General features: G+C 38.9%; 1 protein-coding gene and 1 long non-coding RNA gene across 5 annotated transcripts; one reads left to right on the forward strand and one right to left on the reverse strand.

Annotated features, from left to right (window-relative positions):
• Positions 1 to 354: 354 nt before the first annotated feature.
• Positions 355 to 23,523, forward strand: LOC122419406 (bicaudal D-related protein homolog). 3 transcript variants are annotated; one of them, XM_043433940.1, is made up of 5 exons: positions 355 to 2,434; positions 18,338 to 18,670; positions 19,165 to 19,334; positions 20,070 to 20,355; positions 21,045 to 23,523. In XM_043433940.1, the coding sequence occupies exons 1-5, from the start codon at positions 2,192 to 2,194 to the stop codon at positions 21,663 to 21,665; spliced, it is 1,653 nt and encodes a 550-aa protein (XP_043289875.1). In that variant the 5' UTR covers positions 355 to 2,191; the 3' UTR covers positions 21,666 to 23,523. The 3 variants fall into 3 exon arrangements, with proteins under 3 accessions (XP_043289875.1, XP_043289876.1, XP_043289877.1); XM_043433941.1 differs by lacking the exon at positions 355 to 2,434 and adding an exon at positions 16,159 to 16,293; XM_043433942.1 differs by lacking the exon at positions 355 to 2,434 and adding an exon at positions 16,503 to 16,529.
• Positions 3,744 to 12,915, reverse strand: LOC122419407 (uncharacterized). 2 transcript variants are annotated; one of them, XR_006262891.1, is made up of 2 exons: positions 10,908 to 12,915; positions 3,744 to 3,890 (listed from the first exon to the last, which is right to left on the reverse strand). It is a non-coding gene; the product is annotated as an uncharacterized lncRNA (long non-coding RNA). The 2 variants fall into 2 exon arrangements; XR_006262892.1 differs by lacking the exon at positions 10,908 to 12,915 and adding an exon at positions 10,502 to 10,898.
• Positions 23,524 to 24,028: the final 505 nt, after the last annotated feature.

Below are 24,028 nucleotides of genomic sequence, written 5' to 3' on the forward strand. Positions count from 1 at the left end.
CAAGATAAATTTTGCGCAAGATTTCAAACGTTCTATCAAGTATATCGACAGTTAAAGAACACTTGACCGATTAATTTTTTACATAATATAAAATATTCCAGGACCATAAAAGGGTCGATTGATTGCATAAAACTTCAGGTTTTATTCTGTAGATGTGCAAAATCTAGATTAAAGTTTTCGAATCGCGCAATCAACAATAAATTAACGTTCCATTGTCGCCATATCTACCACAATGGCATAACACAGGTGTGTGTGCGAGTTCAGAGAAGGAAAGTGATGGCGGTGGACGATCGTGCTCTCTCTCCCTCTCTCCTTAACGAATAAAGAAAAAGTGGGGGGTGGTGGAGTAGTCGACCGTTCCGGGAGCAGGGCACGCCGAGTTATTCCGTAATATTTATTTTCCACCACTACTCGAGCAACGCGGTCTCTGGCAAGTCGAGTGTGAGTCACTACCTGGCCGAGCGCGGTGCTGGGCGCGCGCGTATTTATTCCTCGTCGTTTTCATTCCTCAATGAAACATATTCGCATTGAATCTGTATAATTGAAATCAAACAAACGAAAATAAACGACATAGGATCGGTGGAACGAAATCGGGTGAAATTTTGGGTGTGTTCGTAATGAGTTCATCAATTTTCTATTCAACTGAAAGGTTTGTCGAAGTGCGTGCGTGTTCGGTACTCTCCGATAATGGAATATTTGTGTTTTGACGAGGGAGATAGCGACGGCGAATTCAAGAGGATTAAAAACAATCGTCGTCGTCGACGACGCCGACGATCGTGCTAGTGAAAACAGAACGAAAGTACAATAAATACAATAAATAAATTTAAAGGAGAGAAGATACGTCGCGAATGGTGAACGAGGCGACAGCAACGTTGTACCGCAAAATATATATTTTTATTGATCGAACCGATCGAATCTCAGAGTCTCTGTTTCGATCGTACTGATACATAATACAGCGCCAACTCCGAATAATAAATATTGCAAGTCTATCCGACACATATATCAACATATAAAAAAGGTCTATACACATATATATGCGTGAATATAATCGAAGGAGCACGGAGCTCGTAACGAGAGCGCGGCGGCGAACGAGCCCCATTGCAAGAGGTTCGATGCGGACTCAGTTGGCGTCAGGCTTTACCCGAGTTCGTAAACTACCCGTGACTTCCGCTCTCCTTATTTCCCCTATTCCGTATTTTTCTTCATCCTCTATTTTTTTCCTCAAGTCCTTAGCTCCGATTCGTAGCGAGTAGAGCGCGAAACCGTGACCATTGCACGAGAGAGTACAAACTCCTTAATAAATTTTAACGAAACAAATACTCGGCGAGTCTCGCGAAGCGTTTTTTATTTCACGCTCGTGTGTATATAGACACGATAAAAAAAAAAAAAAAAAAAAAAAAAAAAGAAGAAGAACCGTGTGCGCGGGTGGATGAAGAAAAAAGATATAGGAATGGTTGATCGATTGTCGAGTCGAGGACGACGAGGTGAGGACGCAGACGAACTTCGTTACCGCAAGTTCACTCTTTCACGGCTCTCGGCAGCCGTCAACCCAAGAACTCGACGGAGGGGAAGTCAGCTGTACGATCCAAGATTCGCACGTGGCTCAGTCGCCCGCTAGTGTCAAGTGTTTTTTATCCGTTCCGTTCCTCGACACGAGAGGTCGCGATGCGTCACCTTCAATTACTCTAAATCATTGTGTGACCCTCGCGTCTGTATCCATATATATATGTACATAATCTCGCTTTCCGATAAGCCTTCATCGCTGCGTGATAATTCACCAATACGCACAAATTTAATCGACCATCGAATCACCGCTGCGATCCCATAAAATACTTATCAGAATACTTCGAGGGACCCTACTCCACTTTTTTCTTCTCCTTTCCAAGTGTCCGAGTGTGTTTTCTTCGGGAACCCGTGTGCGCAAATTTTTACTGCTTAAAAAGTGCGAGGGAGACTAAAGGAACGAGGCGAAGCGTCGTCTCGTTCTGACGCACGAATCAAGTACGTAGACAAGCCACCTGTTTCGCGTGACGCGCCGTCCCAGTCGTACATACATTTTTTATTTCTTTCGCTCTCCCTCTCGTCATCGCTGTATCGGCTCCCGACGACTTGTATTTTTCGATGCTACACAATACCAGATTTGCGGTATGAACGATCAAGCATCATCGAACATAAATTGAGATTCGCGAGAATGCTACCGAGAAAAGATAACAACGTTGAGCCCTACGCTCTCGAAGACATGATCTCCGATCTCCAAGCCCGAAGAAATTCTCTCGACCACGATGATGCCGCTGCCGACCCTCTCGAACAACTGAAACAACGCGAGCGCGATCTCGTACTCGCTGCCGAACTCGGCAAAGCTCTTCTCGAAAGGAATCAGGAACTCACCAGACAGAGTGAAATTCTCACTGAGGAATACGCTTCGAAAGTTGAGGTTAGTTCGTTTTGTCTTGTTTTTCGGTATGGTCGACTGTAATATGAATTTAAATTTTTTTAAACAGAGAGTGAATATTTTTCTTTTCTAAATGTCCAATATTACTGGTGCAATTGAAATTCTAACTTCAGTAAAACGACGATTTACGAGTCATTTCGTAAATTTGAATTCTGTCACTGTCTCAATGATTATCGACGTTGAAATATTCATCGTTTTTACGTTATTGTGAAATGCTAGGTTTTCAAGATTATTTTTTCCACTTTTTCAATTATCGTGAAGATTTTGAACGCGCGGTTTTTTTAAATTTTTGACAGATTTGCGCTCACGATTGAATATTTTTTGAACACACAGTTTTTACATCTTAGGAAAACAGAATGAATTTCGGAATGATTTTCCTAGTCCGTCGTTTTGAAAAAACAAGAGACGAAATTCGTTCCATGCTTTCGTCCAACATTTTTAATCCAATTAAGCTAGTTCCGCGAATAATTTGAGGTTAACGAGTTATAGCGACATAAACGGTGGAAGGTTTGACAACACCATGACAGCCAGCTCGTTTAAAATATACATGTGCATACGCATATAAATAGAAAATGGCTGTTGTCACATTTTGCTTGACGATTTTACTACGAAAGTATTTCGATCGCTATCATTATATTAAAAAAATTGATCAATCTCAACAAATAAGTTACACATAATTTTAATAATTGCGAGAATAAATTTTAATCGTTTCTTTGATCATCAGAAGAGCAAAAACGTTCAGTTGCTTTTTTGAATCACGATTAACGCATGATCTAAAAGGCTACGATGATGGAAGGGAATAATTCTTGACTAGCCAAAAATATGCCTACTCTAAAAGTTCTTGAAACGTATTCTCAAGTATTCTCGACTGGGATGTGTCAAAATACTTCGAATCTATTTCGAGGAAATAATCTCCTAATGAGAATATTCCACTTGAAAGCTTACGCGATTCGAGAAAATTTATCAAAGCTCCAATACTGCAATGTTCGGCAACGAATTGAGTAAACAAAAAATGGAGAAAGTTATTACCGAAACGAAGATATAAAGAGTTTCGCAAAATCATTCGAGGCAAGCGATTGCCTCGAACAAAGATGGATTTGAAAATAATCGAGGATATTAATAAATAATTCGATGTATGCGCAGCTGATTTGAGCGACGAGTAAATATTTTAAGCCCCGGTCCCCTGCTCCTCCCTTCGTGGAAGAAAGTTCGACGATGAGTTCAAGGATCTGAAAAAAAATTGAGTCCGGATTTGAACGGTATGGATCTGTCAATCAAATGTTCGTTTCGATTCTCGGTTTCACTATTTTTTTATTTCATTTATTTTTGTAACAAACGTCAGTCATTCGAAACGAAAGTGCAGCGATCGTAATCCCGTGAACTCTCTCCAAGCTCGATTTTTTTCAATATTCAATGTTCCCAACGATTTTTGGATGGGCTGAAAAGAAAAAACGAAAATTTGTTTTTAAAATGTCAACTCACTTTGATAATTTCGAGACTAATGAAATTTCTATTTGCCGACGCGTGTCGCGGTTATTACGACGCTGAAGTTTGCGCAACGTTGGAGTTCAACGAAATGAACGAAAAAAATATTTATAATTCATTATTTTTTTATTTCACGAATTATTGATGTGGCTTGAAATATGACGAATTGGAAATTCGGCAGGGAACAAAATTGGAGATTTACTGGAATTATTTGAGAGTTTTTTTAGACCATTTCGTTGGACTCCAACGATGGAAACTTCAGCGTCATCGGTTATTTCTACATGCCAATTCCCAACGAAACCCATTAATCATTGTAATTATATTTCCATTTTATTGTACCACTGCAGTATCCGCGCGCGAGCTACCACGCACGTACAATCGTAACTTTCGAAAGGTACGCGCGTTAATATTTTCGACTTACGGAAATTACAAAGTATATTTCGAGCACGCGAAAGATCGCAGAAGTCACACTGCAGATAAACGTAAAACAATCATTTTTCCTCCCCCCCCCTTAACACGAGTCAGTTAACATTGACGAGTTATTAAGGTAGATCATGTCCGCAGGATCGTATTTTATGGGTGTCTAAACTGGGTCGATTTTTACATCCTAATTAAATAAATTATCACTCTAAATTAATGTCAGAGTTATTAATTCGAAATTGTAAATTAATTTTATCAACTGATTTTTTGGCAGATGAAATTACAAGCCGTTAATTGAACGGGGATCCATCGCTGACTGAACCCAAAATTTCATTCGTCCCTGACTAAAATACTGTAGTTTTTCGAGTAAAAAATCGCTTTAGAGAGCGCAAAGGGAAAACACAAAGGCAAATGGATAAAGAAAAAAGTGTTAATAAAAAGACAGAAAGTCATGACAGGAATGGGCCGAGCCAAGAAGAACAAAATGCCGAAATAAGCAATTGTGAGGTTACCATTGCTCATTTTACCAATTTCGTTCAATCTTCAAAGTAATTTTTATTACTAGTAAGACAATCGTCTCGAATTTTTTCCCAGACCTTCGTTATATGCTTCATTGTTATTGTGTACGTTTTTCATAAACTTCGTAAGAGGCGTTCACATTCCTTATATGGAAAGATGAACGATTTTTTACGCATAGTTCCTTTAACCCTGTGTATTTTTCTTCATATTTAAGCACTTTTATTTAAATAACCAATAATACGAACCCTTAAAAATTTGATATACCTGTCAGTCGATTAGCCATTCGAGCTCTGTGTAAATTTCAAGTCTTTAAGAAAATCGTATCGTGCACCTTAAAGCGAGAAAAGGAGGAAGGAAAAAACGCGATCGAGCCAAGAAGAAACAATTACAGTTGAATGTATAACGAGTTTAAATGTTAATGTATTTAAGTCGTACGTGCTCAGAACTCGCTTTGCGAGAATATCGCACGTTCCACATACACACTAATAACAATTAAATAGGCCTGCACGAAGATGGAAAGAAAGAAGAAAATGAGGAACCCGTGTGTAAACATTGCGATACGAGAAGTTGTCTGATCCCGGATCGTGATATTTGTATTCACTTTATAGAAATATACAGTGTGGTTCACTCGAGGCAAAACGAAAGATTTTTTAAAATTTCTGCACCCAGCAAATCCGAATATTTCTCAAACAATATTTTTCCAAATAAAAAAACTCATTTACATATTTTTATTGTTGACTGCTCCGAATCGATTCATCAATTCCGAAAAGATCCTTTTTTACTAATTGTAAAACGATTCTTCAGCAGGACAAAAAACCTAAAAAAATTTCGAAATTCAGTTGTGTAAAGCAAAGTTTATAATCGAATGGCAACAGAAAAAAAAATTCCCAAGTGACACTTATTGTTGAAAATATAAATTTCTCTGTATTTTTTGAATCTTTTCGACTGTTGAAAAGTGTCGAAGAACCGTTTAACCCGCTAAAGGAATGCGAGCGCAAGACCATGTCAATCGAGGTAGCTCCTTAAAATCACGCGAAAGCATTTAACGAAAGAATCCTCCAAGCAGTCATTCAGTTTTGAGGTGAAAAGAGAATAGTGTTTTTTCGTCTATGTTTCCCCCAGCCGTTGTATCAAGGTCGTTCGAAGGTTAACACAATTATTCGTTCAATGGTAGCCTACATTTTTGGCAGATTATTATCGTTCGTAATGAAACGTGTTTCAGACAAAAGTTAATTGCTTAAGACGTAGATATAAAAAAAACTCTCGATAAAACAACAATACGTTCCCTCTGAAAAGAGCCAAGTTTATCTCGAAATGACCCTGAAAACATTGTGAAATGATAATGGAAAAAACCATCGTCTCGCTCTCTCACTCTCAAAACCGCGGAAAGTCCGTGAGTAGAATCTTTGACGAAACTTTCACAGAACTCGTACCGATCGCTCTTCTCCGCAAAATCATTGAAATTTCTAAAAAAAAAAAATTCTAAAACCGATAATTCCGAAACGACTGCCCTGAGTAGGTCAAAATCGAAACGACCAACGAAATCTCAAAGTCCAACGAAATGAAGGAAAAAAAGATTTGTAATTGGCCAATTTTTTATTTCACCAAGTATCGGTGCAGCTCGAAAAACTACGAATTGCAAATTCGGCAGGAAACTGGATAATTGCTGGAATTATTTGAGCCTTTTTTACCTCATTTCGTTGGATTCCAATGTTGCAAACTTCACTGTCAAGAATCAAAGAAATTTTACTCAAACACCTTTTTCCACTGAAATACTTTCTTTTCAGCAAATTTATCGTTTAACCTCAAATTAAGACGCTGAAGTTTCCAACGTTGGAGTCCAACGAAATGAACGAAAAAAACGTTTTTAATTCACCAATTTTTTATTTCACGAATCGTTGGTGCAGCTTGAAAAACTACGAATCGCAAATTTGGCAGGGAACAAAATAGGAGAATTACTGGAATTATTTAAGAGTTTTTTTCGATCAATTCGTTCGACTCCAAAGTTGGAAACTTCAGCGTCATCTCAAATTACTCACCCTGTATATCGTAGATATATAACGTATATTAGTGTAATGAGATTATTCCGAGACGCACGCGTGTTCCACTGTTACAATAAAATTTAATACGCAGTCTACTTGACGCGACCATGTACCATAGGTTATAAAGCGTGTGCTCCAGTCTCTCCTCTCCTCAATTCTCTCTCTCTCTCTCTCTCTCTCCATTTATCATTTTGTGGATGTATACCTATATATAAAAGTGTGTATATTTGCACTGGTAACGCGTGTGTGTACGGATCGAGAGCGCGGAGCACAGAGAACGCCGCTTCGTTCCACGGAAAGCCACGAAAGCGTGGAAACAAGCCACTTGAGCAACGTACCAGCCGCCGTGTACACGAGTCAGACAATGCCCGGCATCACGCTCTGCCTGCCTTTCCGTGCTTTTACCTGTCACCTCCTATCGTATTTGACCCCGGCCTACACAGCGTAATTAATCCTTAAAAATGTACATATTTATATTTATTTTATCATTTATAATGTAAAAATTCGTCCGTGGAGCGAAAGATACTCGATGCAGACGTTGGAGTTGAGGGCGGTACCACTAAACGTTGCTCTCGATAAGAAAACACATTAATCAGAAGTGCACGACCACGTAGAATCACAAAGTTTCTCGAACAAAGTGAAAACTCGTTACAAGTACGCACGAAGCAAAATACTTCGTTTTGTGACGTAAGTATGAGTGAAAGAAAATACCTTTTTTCGAGTAAAAGCGACCTTTTGTCGTCACAATCGGTGTTTCGTGCAATGTTCATGATACAAAGAAATCTCTGATTCGACATCCCCGGACCGACGAAACGTTTAACCTAAAATATTTTGACTCCGCGTTGCCAAGCGACGCGACGAAATTTAGGCACGCTTAATTTCGTGCGAACGAACAAAAATTATTATTGTGCGACGTTTAATTTTTTACATTTTTCGACCTACACGAAGATTCCCTTCCGAACAATTGCCTTCGGCCGTTCTATGACTAGTCAAGTTTGCAATTACTTTATGTTGATTAATTTCAAGTCTAAATTACCAATAAAATTAATAAACACTTACATCGAGAATATTTTCATCACAAGAATGTAATAAAATGCTTCAAAAATATCGTAAAAGATCAAATTTATACTTCAACTGGACTAATTAATGATTGAGTAGGTGTCGTCGACACTTTAAATACACATAACCTAGGGAACATTTTTATTGCGCGAAAGAAAGTTTATATCGGTGTAATAGCACCGAGAAAAAGGGATGGTCAATTCATTAAAAAAAAGCGAAGTTACTAGACGAATGAAAGCACGCGAGTCAGTCTCAAAAATAAATTTAATGAAATTCCCGATGACGCTGAAGTTTGCAACGTTGGAGTTCAACGAAATGATGTAAAAAAAACCCTCCAATAATTCCAGTATTTCTACAATTTCGTTCCCTGTCGAATTTGCAATCGTAGTTTTTCAACCCGCGCATCGATACTTCGTGAAATAAAAAATGAGTGAATTAAAAATGTTTTTTTCCTTCATTTCGTTGGACTCCAACTTTGCAAACTTCAGTGTTTTCCCGCGATTTCCGAATTTGCCCAAACTTCAATCAGCCGATACCGGCAGTCCAACGTAATGACTGACGTCCGCTTTCGACACGTCAAAAACTAAGGTTTCTTCATATTTTCATTCTTAAAAGCCCCGCAAGGTTTTTTTTTTAAAGAAATGGAATCTGTGATAAATTTTCTTCAGTATATAAACCACTCCAAAGCTCGAACACCGTACAATTTTTCAACAATTTATTATTCCGAGTTCTCCGATAAAGTAGAGTGTTGAAAACTCAAAATTGTAAATGAAATAATTGAAAATTTGCCTCGTAAGAGGCCCCGGAACTGAGCTTGTAATAACTACCTTAATTAGTGGAGAAATTCGTGCGACTGTCGTCCGATGCAATTCCGATGTGAAAAGGACTTGACTCTTATAAAATATATTTCAAAATGAATCTCATTATGATTCATAAATGCAGATTCGTTCGATCTCATTGAATCGTATAATTGATTATTTTTTCCGGAAAAGCCCACGACCCTCTGACCACATAAAACGATCAGCAAGATTCGAAGCTCGATGCTCCACGATTTGCACGCTAAACACCGACCGCTCCCAGGCGAGAATATTTGTTGAGTTCATCTACGAACTCGACGATTTTTCAAGCATCGAAGTTCCGGATGTTTGCCTCATTTACAGCGAATAAGGGAAGGACGGAACGTCCTTCCGGGAAAAGGCAGGAGCGGAGCGCGGGATCTGTTGACGTTTGGCGTTCGCGGTGTGCAACGACGCTCGAGCCGCGCTCGTAAACAAATGTCGTTTCGTCCTGGTCGGTGTCGGGGATATATATCGTCGTCTTCTTAACGCCTATATTGGCCAATTAACTAGAATCGCGCTGGCAATTAGAGCTCGTAAAACACGCGGTTGTAGTAAAGCCAATAACTTAACGAACGCTCTCGTCGAAGGTACGAAGATAATAAAATACTTTGATCTCCATATTGCCAGAGAAGTGGAGAAAAACCTGCGGATTGAGAAATGGACCAGGCCACCGGGGCTGGACACACGGAGCTCACGCGTCCCTCCATCCGTTCGTATTTTTACCCACTTCCACTCATCGTGCTCAACGCAAACGTTGCCGGGTTTGTGACTCTTGAGACAAACCCCGACATACAATGCTTCTTTTATTCCACGCGTTGCTTTCCGGATACGCCTGTTTGCAGAAAACGCCTCGTTGATGCTATCGCATTCATTTATTTTTCCCTTCCTTCCTTCCTTCCTTCCCCTCGTTTCTTCACGCGATCTCTCTTCCGTTCCTTTTCGAGAATTGAAGAAAAGAGATCACTCACTTGGACTGTACCTTGGTGTGATACGAGAGCCGCAATTTCAACGCGTGACGTTCTTATGTACAAAACCATTCGGCCTACATTCGCACGTATGTACAAACATAAGCGTGCACGCGTATTGAAATATTTTTCGTTCGTAATATTATGTCATTTTCATTTTATTACAAGCTTTTTAATATTTCATGCCGCTCAGAGATAATCGTGGGCGCAATAATGTATTTTTACGTTTTCGTATTCACGCAGACGTTGCGTACGTCAAAAGTTGCGCATTTTTTCATTATATTCGTTTGTTTGCTCGCACTTGGGATCGCCAAGAATTGCGGACGCGGGAGAGAAAGGATCACGCGAAAACGAAAATTTGCGCGGATTCATTATTCGTATTTGTTCTACTTTTTGCTCTCCAATTTGTCAATTATTCGATATTTTGCGAAAATTAAAATGTTGAAATAATTGGAGAAAAATTGCTCATTATCTTCGACGTAAGCAGTGAATATTGTAACGTGGAAGAAAATGTAACTGCGCAGGACACTTTTTAATAGGACAAATGTCCATTAATTTCAGTCGATGCTCTAACAAACACTCTAACGCGAGTTATTTTCGTGCATTTGCTTACGAAATATTGTGAACTTTAATTTCAGAGGGAAATCGTGAAAAACTATTCTCAGAATGTTTTTATTTCCTGCTCTAGGGTTACACCCACTTGAGAATTGAGCTACAAACCCGTGTGAAAAAGCTGCTTTTGTTTCACTTCAATTTTTGTTGACTCACGATGAAATAACGGAAGAACAAACAGTGTTGGTCACTGGGAGCGAAATAATTGAAGAATCGTAGATCGAATCAGAAAAAGTCAGGGCCAAACACTGAAACCGTTTTACGGAGAATAAGTTTGTTCGCTTTCTTGTTTTGCATACGCGCACAAAACGTGACAAACGACAAAGGAGGATGGCTGTCGCGTGCCGCCGGCTTCCTCCACGTTTCCGAATGTCATGCACTCCCCGATACACTTCGCTTGTATCGGGCGGAAGTCGCTGCGTGAAAATAGCAGATTTCCGCAAAATCTTGTGTTGTTGTTATTAGTATGGTCTTTGTATGATTATTATTATTATTATTATTTTATTGCTCTTACTCGTATTTTCGTTCTGCAACAATGAACTCTTTGTTCCGACTCTTGCTATACTTGGAAGATTTATCGAAATAGCCTCTTGGTCGCGGGTGCGCAATAAATTTCCCTTCCATAACGAAGCAAGGAAACGAACACTTTTTTCTGCATTTGTCTCAGCTTTCTTCTCTAAATCTTCAATTTTTCGGGAAATGATTCGAAATATTTTGACGGATTTAAGGGACTTTCACTTTGCGAGTATTCCGGCGGATTTAATCGTCTTTTTTTTGGGTCGCTTTTTCAGAGCGCCAAAACCGGGGATCCAGGAACATTCCGAAATTCACTTCAGTAATCATACTCGTTAATTTTTTTACGTTCTTCAAAGGCTTTAACAGGTGATTTTCGTCTGACGAGCACGTTCGTGGTTGTTGGTAAATTGTGTAATTAATTAAACTGTTGTTAGCGTCATTCTCACGGAAAGTTCTAGATCGAAGTAACTGTCGCAGTTACGAGCAGTTAGTGTTGCGAACCTCCCGAGGATTGTTCTCCCCGCTTTTTTGTGACTCGAGTTTCCTCTCCCGTTATTTTACGACGCTCCGTGAACGCTCGACGGTTACGTCGTTATTTCGATTCTTTATTTGAATTTTATTTTTTTCAATGTACAACTGCTCTCGACGAGCGAAAGTGAATTTAACGAGACGAAAGCAATATTGTTGCAATTTTTTCTTCCGGTTTAACCCCGACGAAAAATAATTGCGAACGCAACGAGAGTTTGGGAATTTCTCATTGTCAATGGCTGTCGAAAACATCGAGGATTCAATCCATTTCCGATGTTCGCTTTCACTATACACCACTTAAAACATCTCGAAATTATTCACATCGTAATAAACTTGATCGAAATGAAAATGAAAATGAAATTGTAATCCGCTGCGCGAATCTTGCCCACATATTATACGCTCCGATGTTATACATATATTTCTCCTCTTGAGCAGCATAGCGGAGATAAATGTAGACGAAAGCAAAGCGTACGAACGCACATACGGATAAAGGTAACAGCGGGAGCTCCTACCGCCTTTTACTTTCTATCGTGATTGTTGGCCATCGTCGCTAGTAAAAACAGCTCCTTCGTTATATATATGTATATAAAGTTCCGCTTGGATGACCGAGAATCACCGCACATCGGGAGACAGAAAGAAAGAGTCGCATGTGCGAATGTATAAACGCGGACAAAAACTTTTCCGAATCCACGCGATCCCGCTTAATGCACAGAAAAGTATGATCTAATGTCCGGGCGGCTTGTATCCACGAAAAATTCGATTATTCAATTCGGCACTTTTCCCGCGGGAGGAAACAGGATTGAAACCGAAGCCGGCCAACTTTCGAAACGAACCAGCCGAAACGCGTTACGAATGTATACACGAACGAATATGCGCAAGCTTTCTGCAGCTTGTCTCGAGTCACGTTCGCCGAGTGCAGTGAAAAGTTAGCTTTGACAATTTTCAAATAAAAAGTTATTTCGTGTCTCGAAAATTACGTTGGACGGTAAAGAGTAAAACAAACAATCCTGAGATAAAATACTGCAGCCTGTTTGTCCAGCGGTGGATCGTTAGCAAAATAGCCGTTACTTTGAGTTTTCCAATCCTGTGGCGCTGATAGAAATCGTGGGGACGAGCGATCGAGTTTATTGGTCAAGACTTTAAGTAGGCGGGGTTTTACCCTCTCCACAGCCCCCACACTCCCGTGCGACGTGCCTGATTCGCTGTGAACAGCGCTACACATTCAAAACCGTTCGAAAAACAAAAAGCACGCGAACAGCAACAACGGCTTTTTTCCGAGCAAACATAACCTCAGTTCTCCGCGACTCTAAGACCGAATATTCTGCATGCTCGATACACCAACGCGGTTGTTACACGTCCCCTGAATTTCTACACGGATACGAGGGAAAGTCAACGACGAAAATAATATTGCGGAGAAAATAAGAACGAATAAATAAAAAAACATTCGTAGCTCGGGCTGTATTAAATTACATATCCATCACGTACTACACGCGATAACGTCTCGATTCATTGCTTCGATGATGCGCGACTTTGTGGCTGATGCAAATCTGGGTCACTGTCACTACGACGCTCGAGTGCTATGCTCTTTCGGCTATAAATATGAATATAAATATCTTAATCGTAGTGCACGCGTCCTCCTGCGCTGCCTCACTCGTTCGACAATTAAACTCTCGATGATTATGCAACCAAGAGCGCCGCGCTCTCTGGCTTCATCCCCGTTGAAATCCCCGTGCTATATATTTTCTATGCAAACTGAGGCGCGCGAGTCTATCGGGCGATTTATATCCCATTCACATTTACTTATTCGCGGATCTGCGTCTTTCTTTTTGCCGTGAGTCACCGCGTATTCGATATAATCGAGTTTGCTTCGCGATCAATGGATTCGAGTAGATGTTTTTGAACAATTTCCCGAAAAGCACCATTTGCTTTTTCGATAAAAATTCCGAAATACTTCCACGAAATAATTTATTTTCTTATTTATTGTTGCACAGCAGCGTCGGGACTCAAACTCGACAGCTTTTTTTATATCGTACCCGATAGCCACAGTCCGAACGAGAGGAAGAAAAAATGACAGTTCACGTAGCATATCCATCTTGAAAATTATACCCAGCTGGAATGATCGCTAGTACTTATTTATTTTCATAAAAGTCAAAAATATGGCGCAATAATGGAGAGCACTTTTTCAATAAGAAATATTGCCGCGTGAATACAAGGTTGGGAATGTCGGAGTTGAATGTTAGGCTAGAAAAAACGATGTGCGCGGCACCAACTGACGGGAGTTGGCATTGAAAACTTTTTGGTTAAGATAACACAATTCGGTATTGATAACATTTTTCTACAGTGGAACAAATTCAATACTTCGAACGGTAAATAGTGGTTACTTCACACTCAAGAGTTTCTTCTATTCTTCAAAATTGTATAATTTACATTTAAGAATTTTATCAATTTTCCGTATTCTTTTGTAAAATTGACAGGTTTTCGGACTATCTTATTCAGTTTAAATTTGTAATCTGCAGTTTATTAAAATTCCTTTTTTCGATGTTTTCCTTTCCATCGATAGCGTCATGTCGCGAGTGACTCAACTCCGAGTTGATTTCCTTTGTAGCAGCCACGTCATAAATGCTAATAAATTTCCAATAATGCAAATTCACCCCGCGCAAGAGCACTCGGCAGACTTTCATTTCCGTTTTTTTCTAATATTTTTGGCTCGAAAAAACATAAATTCGACGCCCAACAGCGATCACTAACTCGAGGCCGTCTCATTAGACCATCCGCTCATAAAACACGACGTGATCCCAGCGCGGAGGATACATTTTTGTTTCTATCTGCTGCTACGCAACGATTCGTGTACATAAAAGGCATGGGTCATGAAATAGAGCGATTTCCAATTTTAATCGGATTTTTCAAGTGCTCGAACAGGTAATTTGATGTAAGTCGGTGCTCCGTGCGAGACTTGTCAGCATATCGAACGAGCAGAGGAGTGAAAGTGGTAGGAGGTTATGTAGCATTACGGGCGAAGGAACTTGGATACAATAATAGTTGTGAGCTGCTTCAGAAATCAAATTATAAACTACTCAGGGCACGGTAGAAACATTTTTCGTTTCAATCTTTGTTTTTCTTCTATTTTTTTTTCTACGTTGACACTATTTGCGTTCATGATAATTCAGGATGAAAAACTACTTTGCGCTCGATCTAACGTCGCGGCGTTACGACAACTACGAGAGCATTACACTTTCACGGTCTTGGGGGGGTTTTCGCATTTTCATTTTTTTATCCGAACGATAGGTACGCAACAAATGACGCAATTGGTCGATGAGTAACCAGGGGAGACCAAGGCCACAGTCATAGCCTATAACAGCCCCGGGTGTTGATCACAAACTCGAAAGTTTTACGCGCACACGATCTCACCGTCGTATTTATACATTTTCACGACTTTATGTGCCTCGATGGTATTTTATTCCGGACTATGCACATGATTTATAAGCAAAAGGACACTCATCGCTCGACGTTTGCTCGTATATACACGTTATTAATTGTTAAAAAATCCTCAATTGATTATGATATACCGCTGCAGATGTGCTCGACACTCACGTTTTTTCAAACTCTAAAGAATTTACGAAAAATATTTACTTTCATGTAAAACTTGAAACGGTCGTTCTCTGTTGTCTGATTTTTGGATTTATTATTATTCGCTGATTATCATTTTAATGTTAGATAATTACGGAACATCTGAACGTGAATTAGTTTGTTGACAAAGTTTTGACCGTTTTGGCAGTTGCACACACGATTTATGCGCACACGTGATGGTGAACTTCTCCAACGACGTGCAAAATTCATTTTTGGATTTATGAGCCGAGTTATTGAAATTTCGATTGAATAATAATATTGACGTAACAAGTTTTTATGATTATCGAATAATCGTTCAATTTTGATATAATTTTCCGTGTTTTAGCTATCTGTAATCAGCTTATTGCTTAAATGTTCGATGGCTCTTGACGAGAACGAGCAAACATTACACTGAAAGAGCAGCTCGAGTCACGACCCCGTCCACTTAGCGGTAAAATCGAGAACTATTGAGCATTAAAATTTTACCGTTTCTACCAGAGCAGATTCATTCGAATAAAGAACAATGCTCCTTCATTCTAGAGCTGAATCTTCTTCCTTGGAAAATAATTTAAAAAAAAATTGCCTTTCGCTACAGTCGCAACTGATCCGTGATTTTTCACTAAAACTTGCAGCCACTTGTTCTTTGTTTACGAGCTCGTTTGATTATCTTTTGTATCAGCACGATCGTTGTTCATAGTTGGTGTGTATCACGAAAGAATAAATAACAAGAACGAAGGGAGGAGAAAAAGAAAAGCTGAACGTGTCGGAGCGCGGAGAATAATAACGGTTGATGCAATTAGTAATCGGGAAAGGGAGAAGAAAACAAAGACAGCGAATAGAACGGATAATGTGCGCACTCTACAGTTCTTTTGTAACAAGCTTAAACCACTCATTCGGTCAGGTTATGTTGCGAAATAGCTAGAGTACCGGAGGTGAAAATTATATCCTTCGAGGGAGCTGATGCGATACTTGGGGTTTTTGTTTTTATCACGAATCACCTTGCGGACCTTTGTTTAGCTTTCCTAACTACGTACATTTACAAATTCATGTATCTTACGTGTGGTTTGACTGGTGTGATGGTTAAATAAATTGTGAACGTGTCATCATATTTTTGAGGAATGTGGAAATAAAAAACGTCGAGCTGATTGAATAAGACTTCTAAAAACTCTAGTCGTACGGTTCGCGTGCTTGATTAACCGGAAACCGAAGATCGGATTAACTCGGAAATGTTACAGGAACGATTTTTGGAGGTTAGCTTACAGACGTTCCGTAATTGTGGAGCCGTTTTAAGCCGGAGTGGTTCGACCGATTTGAAACAATTACCAACGGTTTTAGTGAAATTATTCACATTGATTTTTCGATAATCAACTACGATCGAACCTTTGGACAAACAAAATATTCGAACGCTCACTCTTCATAAAGCTGAATATAAAAACTTCACTCTGAATTTACATCATGCGGTCAAATAACGTGAATGAATTTGAATGTGCGTATTTTAACGGTTACGGAGAGAATTCAAACCTTTCACAATGAACAATTTGCTGTAGAGAATATTTTTGTCATACGAAGAAAATATGTACCTCTAAGATGTCTTCGGACGCATATAGAAGCGACGCCTCGCGGATTTTTCTTAAACTGCTGTTGGCGTGCAATAAGCAGACGACCTGTCACGTAATATTAATGTCGTTAAATGATTTTTGGAGCAGGTTTCAGCAAGAATGTACGTATTCGTTAATTTGGCAAAGTTTTAAATCCGACTGGTCCATCTTTCCAAAATGCTAAATCGTGCACAACTGTCAAAATTGCGCTCCAATAGCGTCATTCTTCCGAGGGACACGAGCGCCGCCATCGGTAGTGTGGATCGCCAATTCGTTTTTGGGGTTTTCGGACCACAGTGACACACGGCTATTTCTATAGAAAATCTAAAATCACAATTTTTCGATCCCCTGGCCCTTTCCAAATACGTAATATTCGTGCAGATTCCAGTTTTATTTACATCGCATTCGGATTCAGCCTGAAAAGGTGCTCGATTCATAGGTTTTCATTTTTCGACTTCAGACACGCTTTTTGAGGTTATTATGTGTCATTATATGTACGAAGCAAAATTGCGAAATGCTACTAGCCTCTATGCCGAAGCTGATGCAAAGTTTTTCTAGCTGACGTTATGAATTTCGAATACCACCCACGCTTCTGCAAAGTTTCAATGGATATTGAACGTTTTCATTAAAGATGCGGGTTCCCGGACACGGTCAAACCACGATGATCGCATCCCCGATAAATATTCAAGTATTCATCACTCTCCGTTACGGCTGGCATTATGGCCGCTCGCCACTGAACTATCACTCCTGCCAGCATACGAAACGTTTACGGAAAAAAACCGCACATTTTTTTTCTCCTAATTTATGAAAATATTATTTTCCATTTTTTACTTGTGAATCATTATGTATCATTGACCACGTTTACATCGCGCTTTTTTCGGTTTTGTATTTACATACGGATATGAATACGAGCACATGAATTTTTTTTATATATATACGATATAACTAAGCCGGAATTTTAGGTTTAAAAATGGAATCTTAAATTGCTATATCTGGAAAAATATGATAAAAAAAGTCTAAAACGTGTGAACATTTTTTTTTAATCTTTTCTGGTAAAAATTTTATTAAAGAATTTGAAGATTACAAAAATCATTGAAAAATGATCGAAAGTGTGTGCCTGGCGATGACAGAGGCTGAAATCTTTTCGAATCGAGTTCAATTTTTTTGAGAATTAAATAAAAATCTAAAAAATCCCACAAATGCATGGAAGTGCGAAATTTGGAAATGAAGGATCTCACAATTGTGCCCAAATCAACCATTTTTTTCTTCGAAATGATTACGGCCAATCGAAGTAATAAATGGTCGAATTGAAAAAAAGTCGCAAAAAGTTCAAAAATATGTTGGAATAAATACCAAAATCATTGCCCAATTGTAACGAAATAGCAGATGCAAACTAATGTGATTGGTAAATTTTTCATAAAACGTCTCTCCCGTAGTTGTATGAATTTATCGACAGACTTGAAAAATTTGGGGGAAGCTCGTGTTGTTGAATAAAAAAAAATTAGTATTGGTTCACTGGTTCGTATGTTTAAATTTTCGATGAATGGCAGAGGCTAGCGCGCGTCGTTCGTTCAAATGAAAAAAAGATGAGATAACCGCTCCAAAATTCACTCGAACGAAATTGATGGAAGATAAGCATTTTTGTATACGATTGAGAAATGTGTAAATATTAATATTCTGTTTTGGCGTGTTACAGAGTCTCGAGCAAGAAAGGCATTTGCTGAGGCGGAGGTTGGAAGAGGCGAGAGGCGAGAGCGAGGCCAGAGCATTGGAACTCCAAAGCGACGTCGAGAGCCTAAGGTCACAACTAGAGGAGCAAGGTGATCGTGCGAGAAGAGCCGAAAGGGATCAGGCCACTCTCGTTGCCGAACTGACCGCTCAAAATACTCGACTCGCCGATCAACTCAGAGAAGCTGCCAAACAGGAAGAACAATTGTTGATCGAGCTCAGAGTTCTCAGAGAAAAATGTAACCTCAGAAGTACAACCCTGCAAGATCATGTCAGCAGCCTCGAAATTCTCAGAGACGAGGTTAATCCCTTTTCTAGATTTTTCAATCGAATTCTTTCAACTCAAGGCTATTCGAGTTATTTTTACGATTCAATTTTTAAAATCGACCTGAAATGAACGAATTTTTCAAGTAATTATTCGCATTGTTCAACCGGTTCCAGCGTAACACGCGGTGCATTCGAATTCATTGAAAAACACGAATACGAAAATATTGAAAAAACATATAAAATCGTTGAATTTGGCAGTGATTAGTTATGATTACGTAAGTCGCAATTATCAAATGTTTTTCTTGGTCAATAAGACAATAAGTAGGAATTGAGCTTTAACTTAATTATTTAATGTATCAATGTATTTTGAATTTTTGACCCTCGTCTGAGTAGTCTGCATCAAGTATTTTATAAAATATTGAAAGAAGAAACTGTACTCTTTTTTAATGGATGTACGAATATCGATTTTTTCCAATCCTAGTGCAATGAGGAGTACGTGTTTTTAAAAATAATACTTTGTTCGTCAAGGTTCAACTCGTTTCCGCTCAGAGGACAGAACTGGAGAGGAGATCACTCGAATTACGAGAAGAACGAGCCCGGGCAGTCGCTGCTCTCGAGGAGGCTGAGGAGAGAGCCGTAGCTCTTGAAAGACTGAGTCACGAGGCTGATCACCGTGCAAGGGTCGCCGAACAAGAAAGGTTCGCACAGCTTCATTGTTGCAACGAACAGAATGGAATCTAAAAATAGATTTTGCCGAGTGAAATGAAAACGAACTGGATATTCTAGTCTTTTCGAAATTAAAAATTCATCGAAGTAGAGAATAACTGGTTAAAATGATAAAAAAACAGACCGAAACGTTGTAGGAAAATAAAAAAGTAGCAGCACTTTAGTTTTTCAACATCGATTAATTTCATTCCTATAATTTTCAATAATGGTAAATGTAAGTGTCGGCATTACGTAATTCTTTCGGTCTATTCCAGTCATTTCCGAATCGAAAAAGGCATTGACCTCAATCGTCCAGGCGTAAAGAAACGTACGGTCGCACAAATGTACGATTATTTTTGGAAGCTCCCGAGATAACTGCCAAAAATACGAGAACGCGAATTTCGTTCCGAACGGTGAAAAAAGTTTCGACGATGTATAGGAATGTTATAATTATTTAGTATTTTATTCCTCCAACGTAATTTCGATGAAATAAATTCAGTTGAATTTCGTAGAAGGATTATTAATTGATGCATTGAATTATGGACTTTTGTTTAATTCTTCAAATGCAATTTTTTTTCAACAGATAAAATTTCGATAATAGAAGTGACAATTGAAAAACTCCTTCGCGGATTTGAGATCGTTCCAGAATGAAACAGAATTGGTTGTGCTCCGGAGATTTATCGATAAAAAAGTAATAATTATAATGAAAAAAATATTCTATTACACAGAGATGAACTGGCGGCGCAACTGGCTGCGATTGAAGCTGAAAGAAGAGCAAGATCAGGTTCGATACAAAAGCCACCGAGATCACTACTCGCGGAAATGGAATGCGAAGTGAGCGGAAGCTCCCTCGGGGATGCGGAGCAGGACCCAAGAACGGAAATGGCAAGGGCGTGCAAGCGTCTCCGAGAACTTTTATCCCATTTGAGACGAGGGGAGGATGACTCGGGTCTCCAGAGTGATTGTGACGAGTCCATGCTTCTTATTGGTAACGCAGGAGAGAGCGCCGAACAGGTTAGCTTAGCTTTCATCTGAATCAACAGAATCGTTGAGTTTAATCATTTGTTTCGTATTTCGATGGAAGCTTCATGCTTTGAAGGTCAAACTAAGATTTGGAAATTGATTTTGCATTTCATTCGGACCTGATTTATGCTCATTTTTTATGATCCCTCCTCAGCGTTCTTTTTATTCTCAAAATTCCCATTAAATGACATGTGACATTGAGTTTTATGTCACTCGAGTTGATATCAAAGATCGAATCTTGGGCCCTCTTTTCCGATTCACTCGAAATCAATATTAATATGGACGAGAGGCTTGCAATAAGAATCTAAGTTCGATTAATTTACGGTGTTGTGAAAGAGCTTGAAATATCGATCCTATTTATGGTTGACCAGTCATTTATATCAATCGTTCTACACTTTTATAAAATAATGTAGAGATCCTAATAGTTTAAAATATTTTTCCTCCAAGTCGTTATTACTACTTTTTTCAAAGGCTTGCAGTTGAAAGAAAGTATTCCAAGTAATTATCAATCTTTGCTATTTCGAAGGTTGATATGAGTGAGAATTATTATCGATTATTGGAAAATTTGCGCTTGTTTTCATGAATTCGAAGGATTTCCTTTGTGTTCAGAAGGTTGAACGTTCTCATTGTCCCTTCACTCGATCGCCTCGCTAATATTTTTTGTTTGATTTTTGTATCAGGGAAACTGTCCACCTGGAACGCTATCAGACCTCGTCGAAGAGGTATTCAGCCTGGCGCTATCGGGGCGAGGTGCCCCGAGCGAATTGGGATTGGCTGTGGAGCTTCATCGTGTAACGGAAGAGTTAGACAGTACGAATCAGCAGTTAAAACAAGTGCAAGAAGAGTTGAAACGTCGTGGGGAGGCATTGCTCGACACGACGAGTAAATTGAGCGTTTGCGAGGCGGAACTTCGTGGAGTGAGAGAAGAACGAGATAGGGCGAGAGGAGACATCGAAGATTCGGAATTGACGAAGGACGAAGTGCGGGCTCAAGCCTACGCAGTACGCGATCAAGCAGTGGCAAGGAAAAACCGTGCTGAAGTTGAACTGGCGAGAACGAGGATCGATGTTTTACAAGCTAACAGTCAGTTGATGGAAGCGATACAACAAAAGATCGAACTTAGCCAACAGCTTGAACAGTGGCAAATGGACATGCAAGCTCTACTCGATGAACACGTGAGAAGCAAATTAACACCCGCGGCTAACGTTCCTTTAAGCAATAATGAAAACGGCGACGTCACTGCCCCAGCAAGAAAAAAAAGGAGCACCGGCTCGACCAAAAAAAGATTCGGCCTCTTTTGATTAAATTCAATAACTCATCACCGAGTGATATTTAAAACGTTCGTACTCAAAAACTATGCTTATAATATAGCAAAAAATCAAGCGACGAACTTTCACATTTGTGACTCTCTAGTTGCGTCTTATTTACCCCGTGTACAGACATTTTCTAGGTTTGAATATGCTACTTTTTATATTTCGAACAATCGACTAGTAATCGTAGAACTCGTTCTCAACGCTATACTGGAATCTCGCAGAGGAAATGATCCGAGAAATTACGACGTTTCGTTGCTCATCATTTTCTTACTCACGAGAAGCATCATTCTGTACATACTTTATACCGTTATTTGTTACGTGTGTACTTAATTCAAGGGAGAACTCGTTTTTTTTCATCCCAAAATCAATTTTTTCGAATTCTTCATCCACTGACAATGAGTTAATGTATGCAATTCTTTTTTGCCCATAATCTTTTCCAACCAATCAATGAATTTAACGGTGCAATCAAAAATGTTGCTGGATAACGGTTTTTCTTCGATTCATCTGAAAAAAGAATTTCCCAATGTTCGTTCCCGTTTTTATACATTATTTAATTGTGTATATTATTATATAAAAAACTTCCAACTATTAACACTATTCAAAATATCGATTTTTTTGAATAAGAAGAAAAGCGATTCTCCCTTAATCGTAAAAGTAATAAGGGGAGTAGAGTTTTACAGAAAAAAAAAGGAATTATTCATGTTAATAATTGTTGTGTACGACTGTTACTAGAAATACGATAAAGTGTGATTCAAGCGAAGTATTTACAGTCGCATGAACACTCATGAACATCAAACGCCGCCGTCCCCGTTATTTCCGTCCGACTCTAATTCATATTTTTTTCTTTTCGAGTGAGTGTGAAAAGAGTCAGTATAAATTTATAAATATGTTGGTACTCTTTGTACATAGAATAGAAGTATGTTTATGAGAAAAAAGTTTATGAGGCATTCCACATGGAAGTTTAATTTTCATCTCCGATCATTGTTGCGGTACTACGCGATTTTTTTACACTTGTGAATTAGCAAAGGACCCAAAATTTCGTTATTTCATTTACTTTATATTCGACTTTCATTCGTTTCTTTTGTTAATTATTTTTTGTCAATCCCATGAATCTGAAAATGTTTAATTATAATCTGTCAGTTTTCATCCCTAGCCAGAAACAGATTAACAAACCATTTGAAATAATTGTGCGAGAAAACAGGCCACTGAGCTCGTCTTAATAATTTCGTGTTGCTGATTCAATGGAAATTTGCTCGTTCGTTTTGGATAAAACAAGAATTATTGACTATTAAATATTTTCGTGTGAAATGCCTCGTATACGGACATATTGTGTTTGTGTAAATTTATATTTAAAATCGATCATGGGTTTTGAAATGCGTGAGAAAAATCATCTACATCGCTCTTCTACGTACGGATGATTGTGCAACGAAATCGATGTAGTATATGCGTGAGTTTGTGTGTCGTGTTATATAATGTCGGCGAACGACTCGTTTCATAATTATTTTCAAATTTATATCGATTTTCTTTCATTCCTTCGCTCTCGCAGTCGATTATCTTTATAAAGATCATTCGATAAAATACACGAAGTGAAGAGAAGTAAAAACAATATCGCGAAACAAAAAGTGAAAAGTTCACCGAAATGGCGGTGGACATTCGCTCAGAGGGTATTTACAATAGTTGAATAGTGTGTAAAAAAATGCGACGCTAGCTTGACAAGCATATATTGTTACATGCAAGTATCGTAACAGATGACTCGTCGAGCTGCGTTGCGATCTCGACTCAGCACTGTGACACACATATATTTATTTAATAAAAAAAAACGCGGAATTTCCGTTTTGCAAAGTCACTTCGCTCGTACGACTTTTTGTGTTATTTTAGGATCATTTTTTTCTCCACAGCAGTGACTCGTGCCAGCCACGACAAAAAATTAGACCATGAGATTTATTGAATTCTACAGATTCGGTGATAAAATACTACGAAAGTTATTGCACTTCAGTAAAATACTTCTCGTAAACGCTGAGAAATAACGTGTAACCCAAACGTAGAAGAATTCAATGATTTGGGGAAAAATTTGAAAATCTTTTTATACAAATAATTATTCTTGGAGATTTTCTCTCGTCAGGCTTCGAAGAAAATACCAGAACGTACGACACTCCATTGTTCTGTCATCGATGGATCGAAAAAATTGCTAAAAAATTCTCTTCCGATTTCTTTGGGACTCAACGTTTGCAGTCTTTGATAGCCTTCCAGTGAATTTTGTTAATTATCAACCGCACTAGGATTCGTAGTACACACGTTGATCTGAATCCTGCTAGTGGATCAAGCCGCCTGGTTGACGTATGACGAAGTTC

Source organism: Venturia canescens, chromosome 1 (genome assembly GCF_019457755.1).
Source record: "Venturia canescens isolate UGA chromosome 1, ASM1945775v1, whole genome shotgun sequence".
Lineage (NCBI taxonomy): Eukaryota > Metazoa > Arthropoda > Insecta > Hymenoptera > Ichneumonidae > Venturia > Venturia canescens.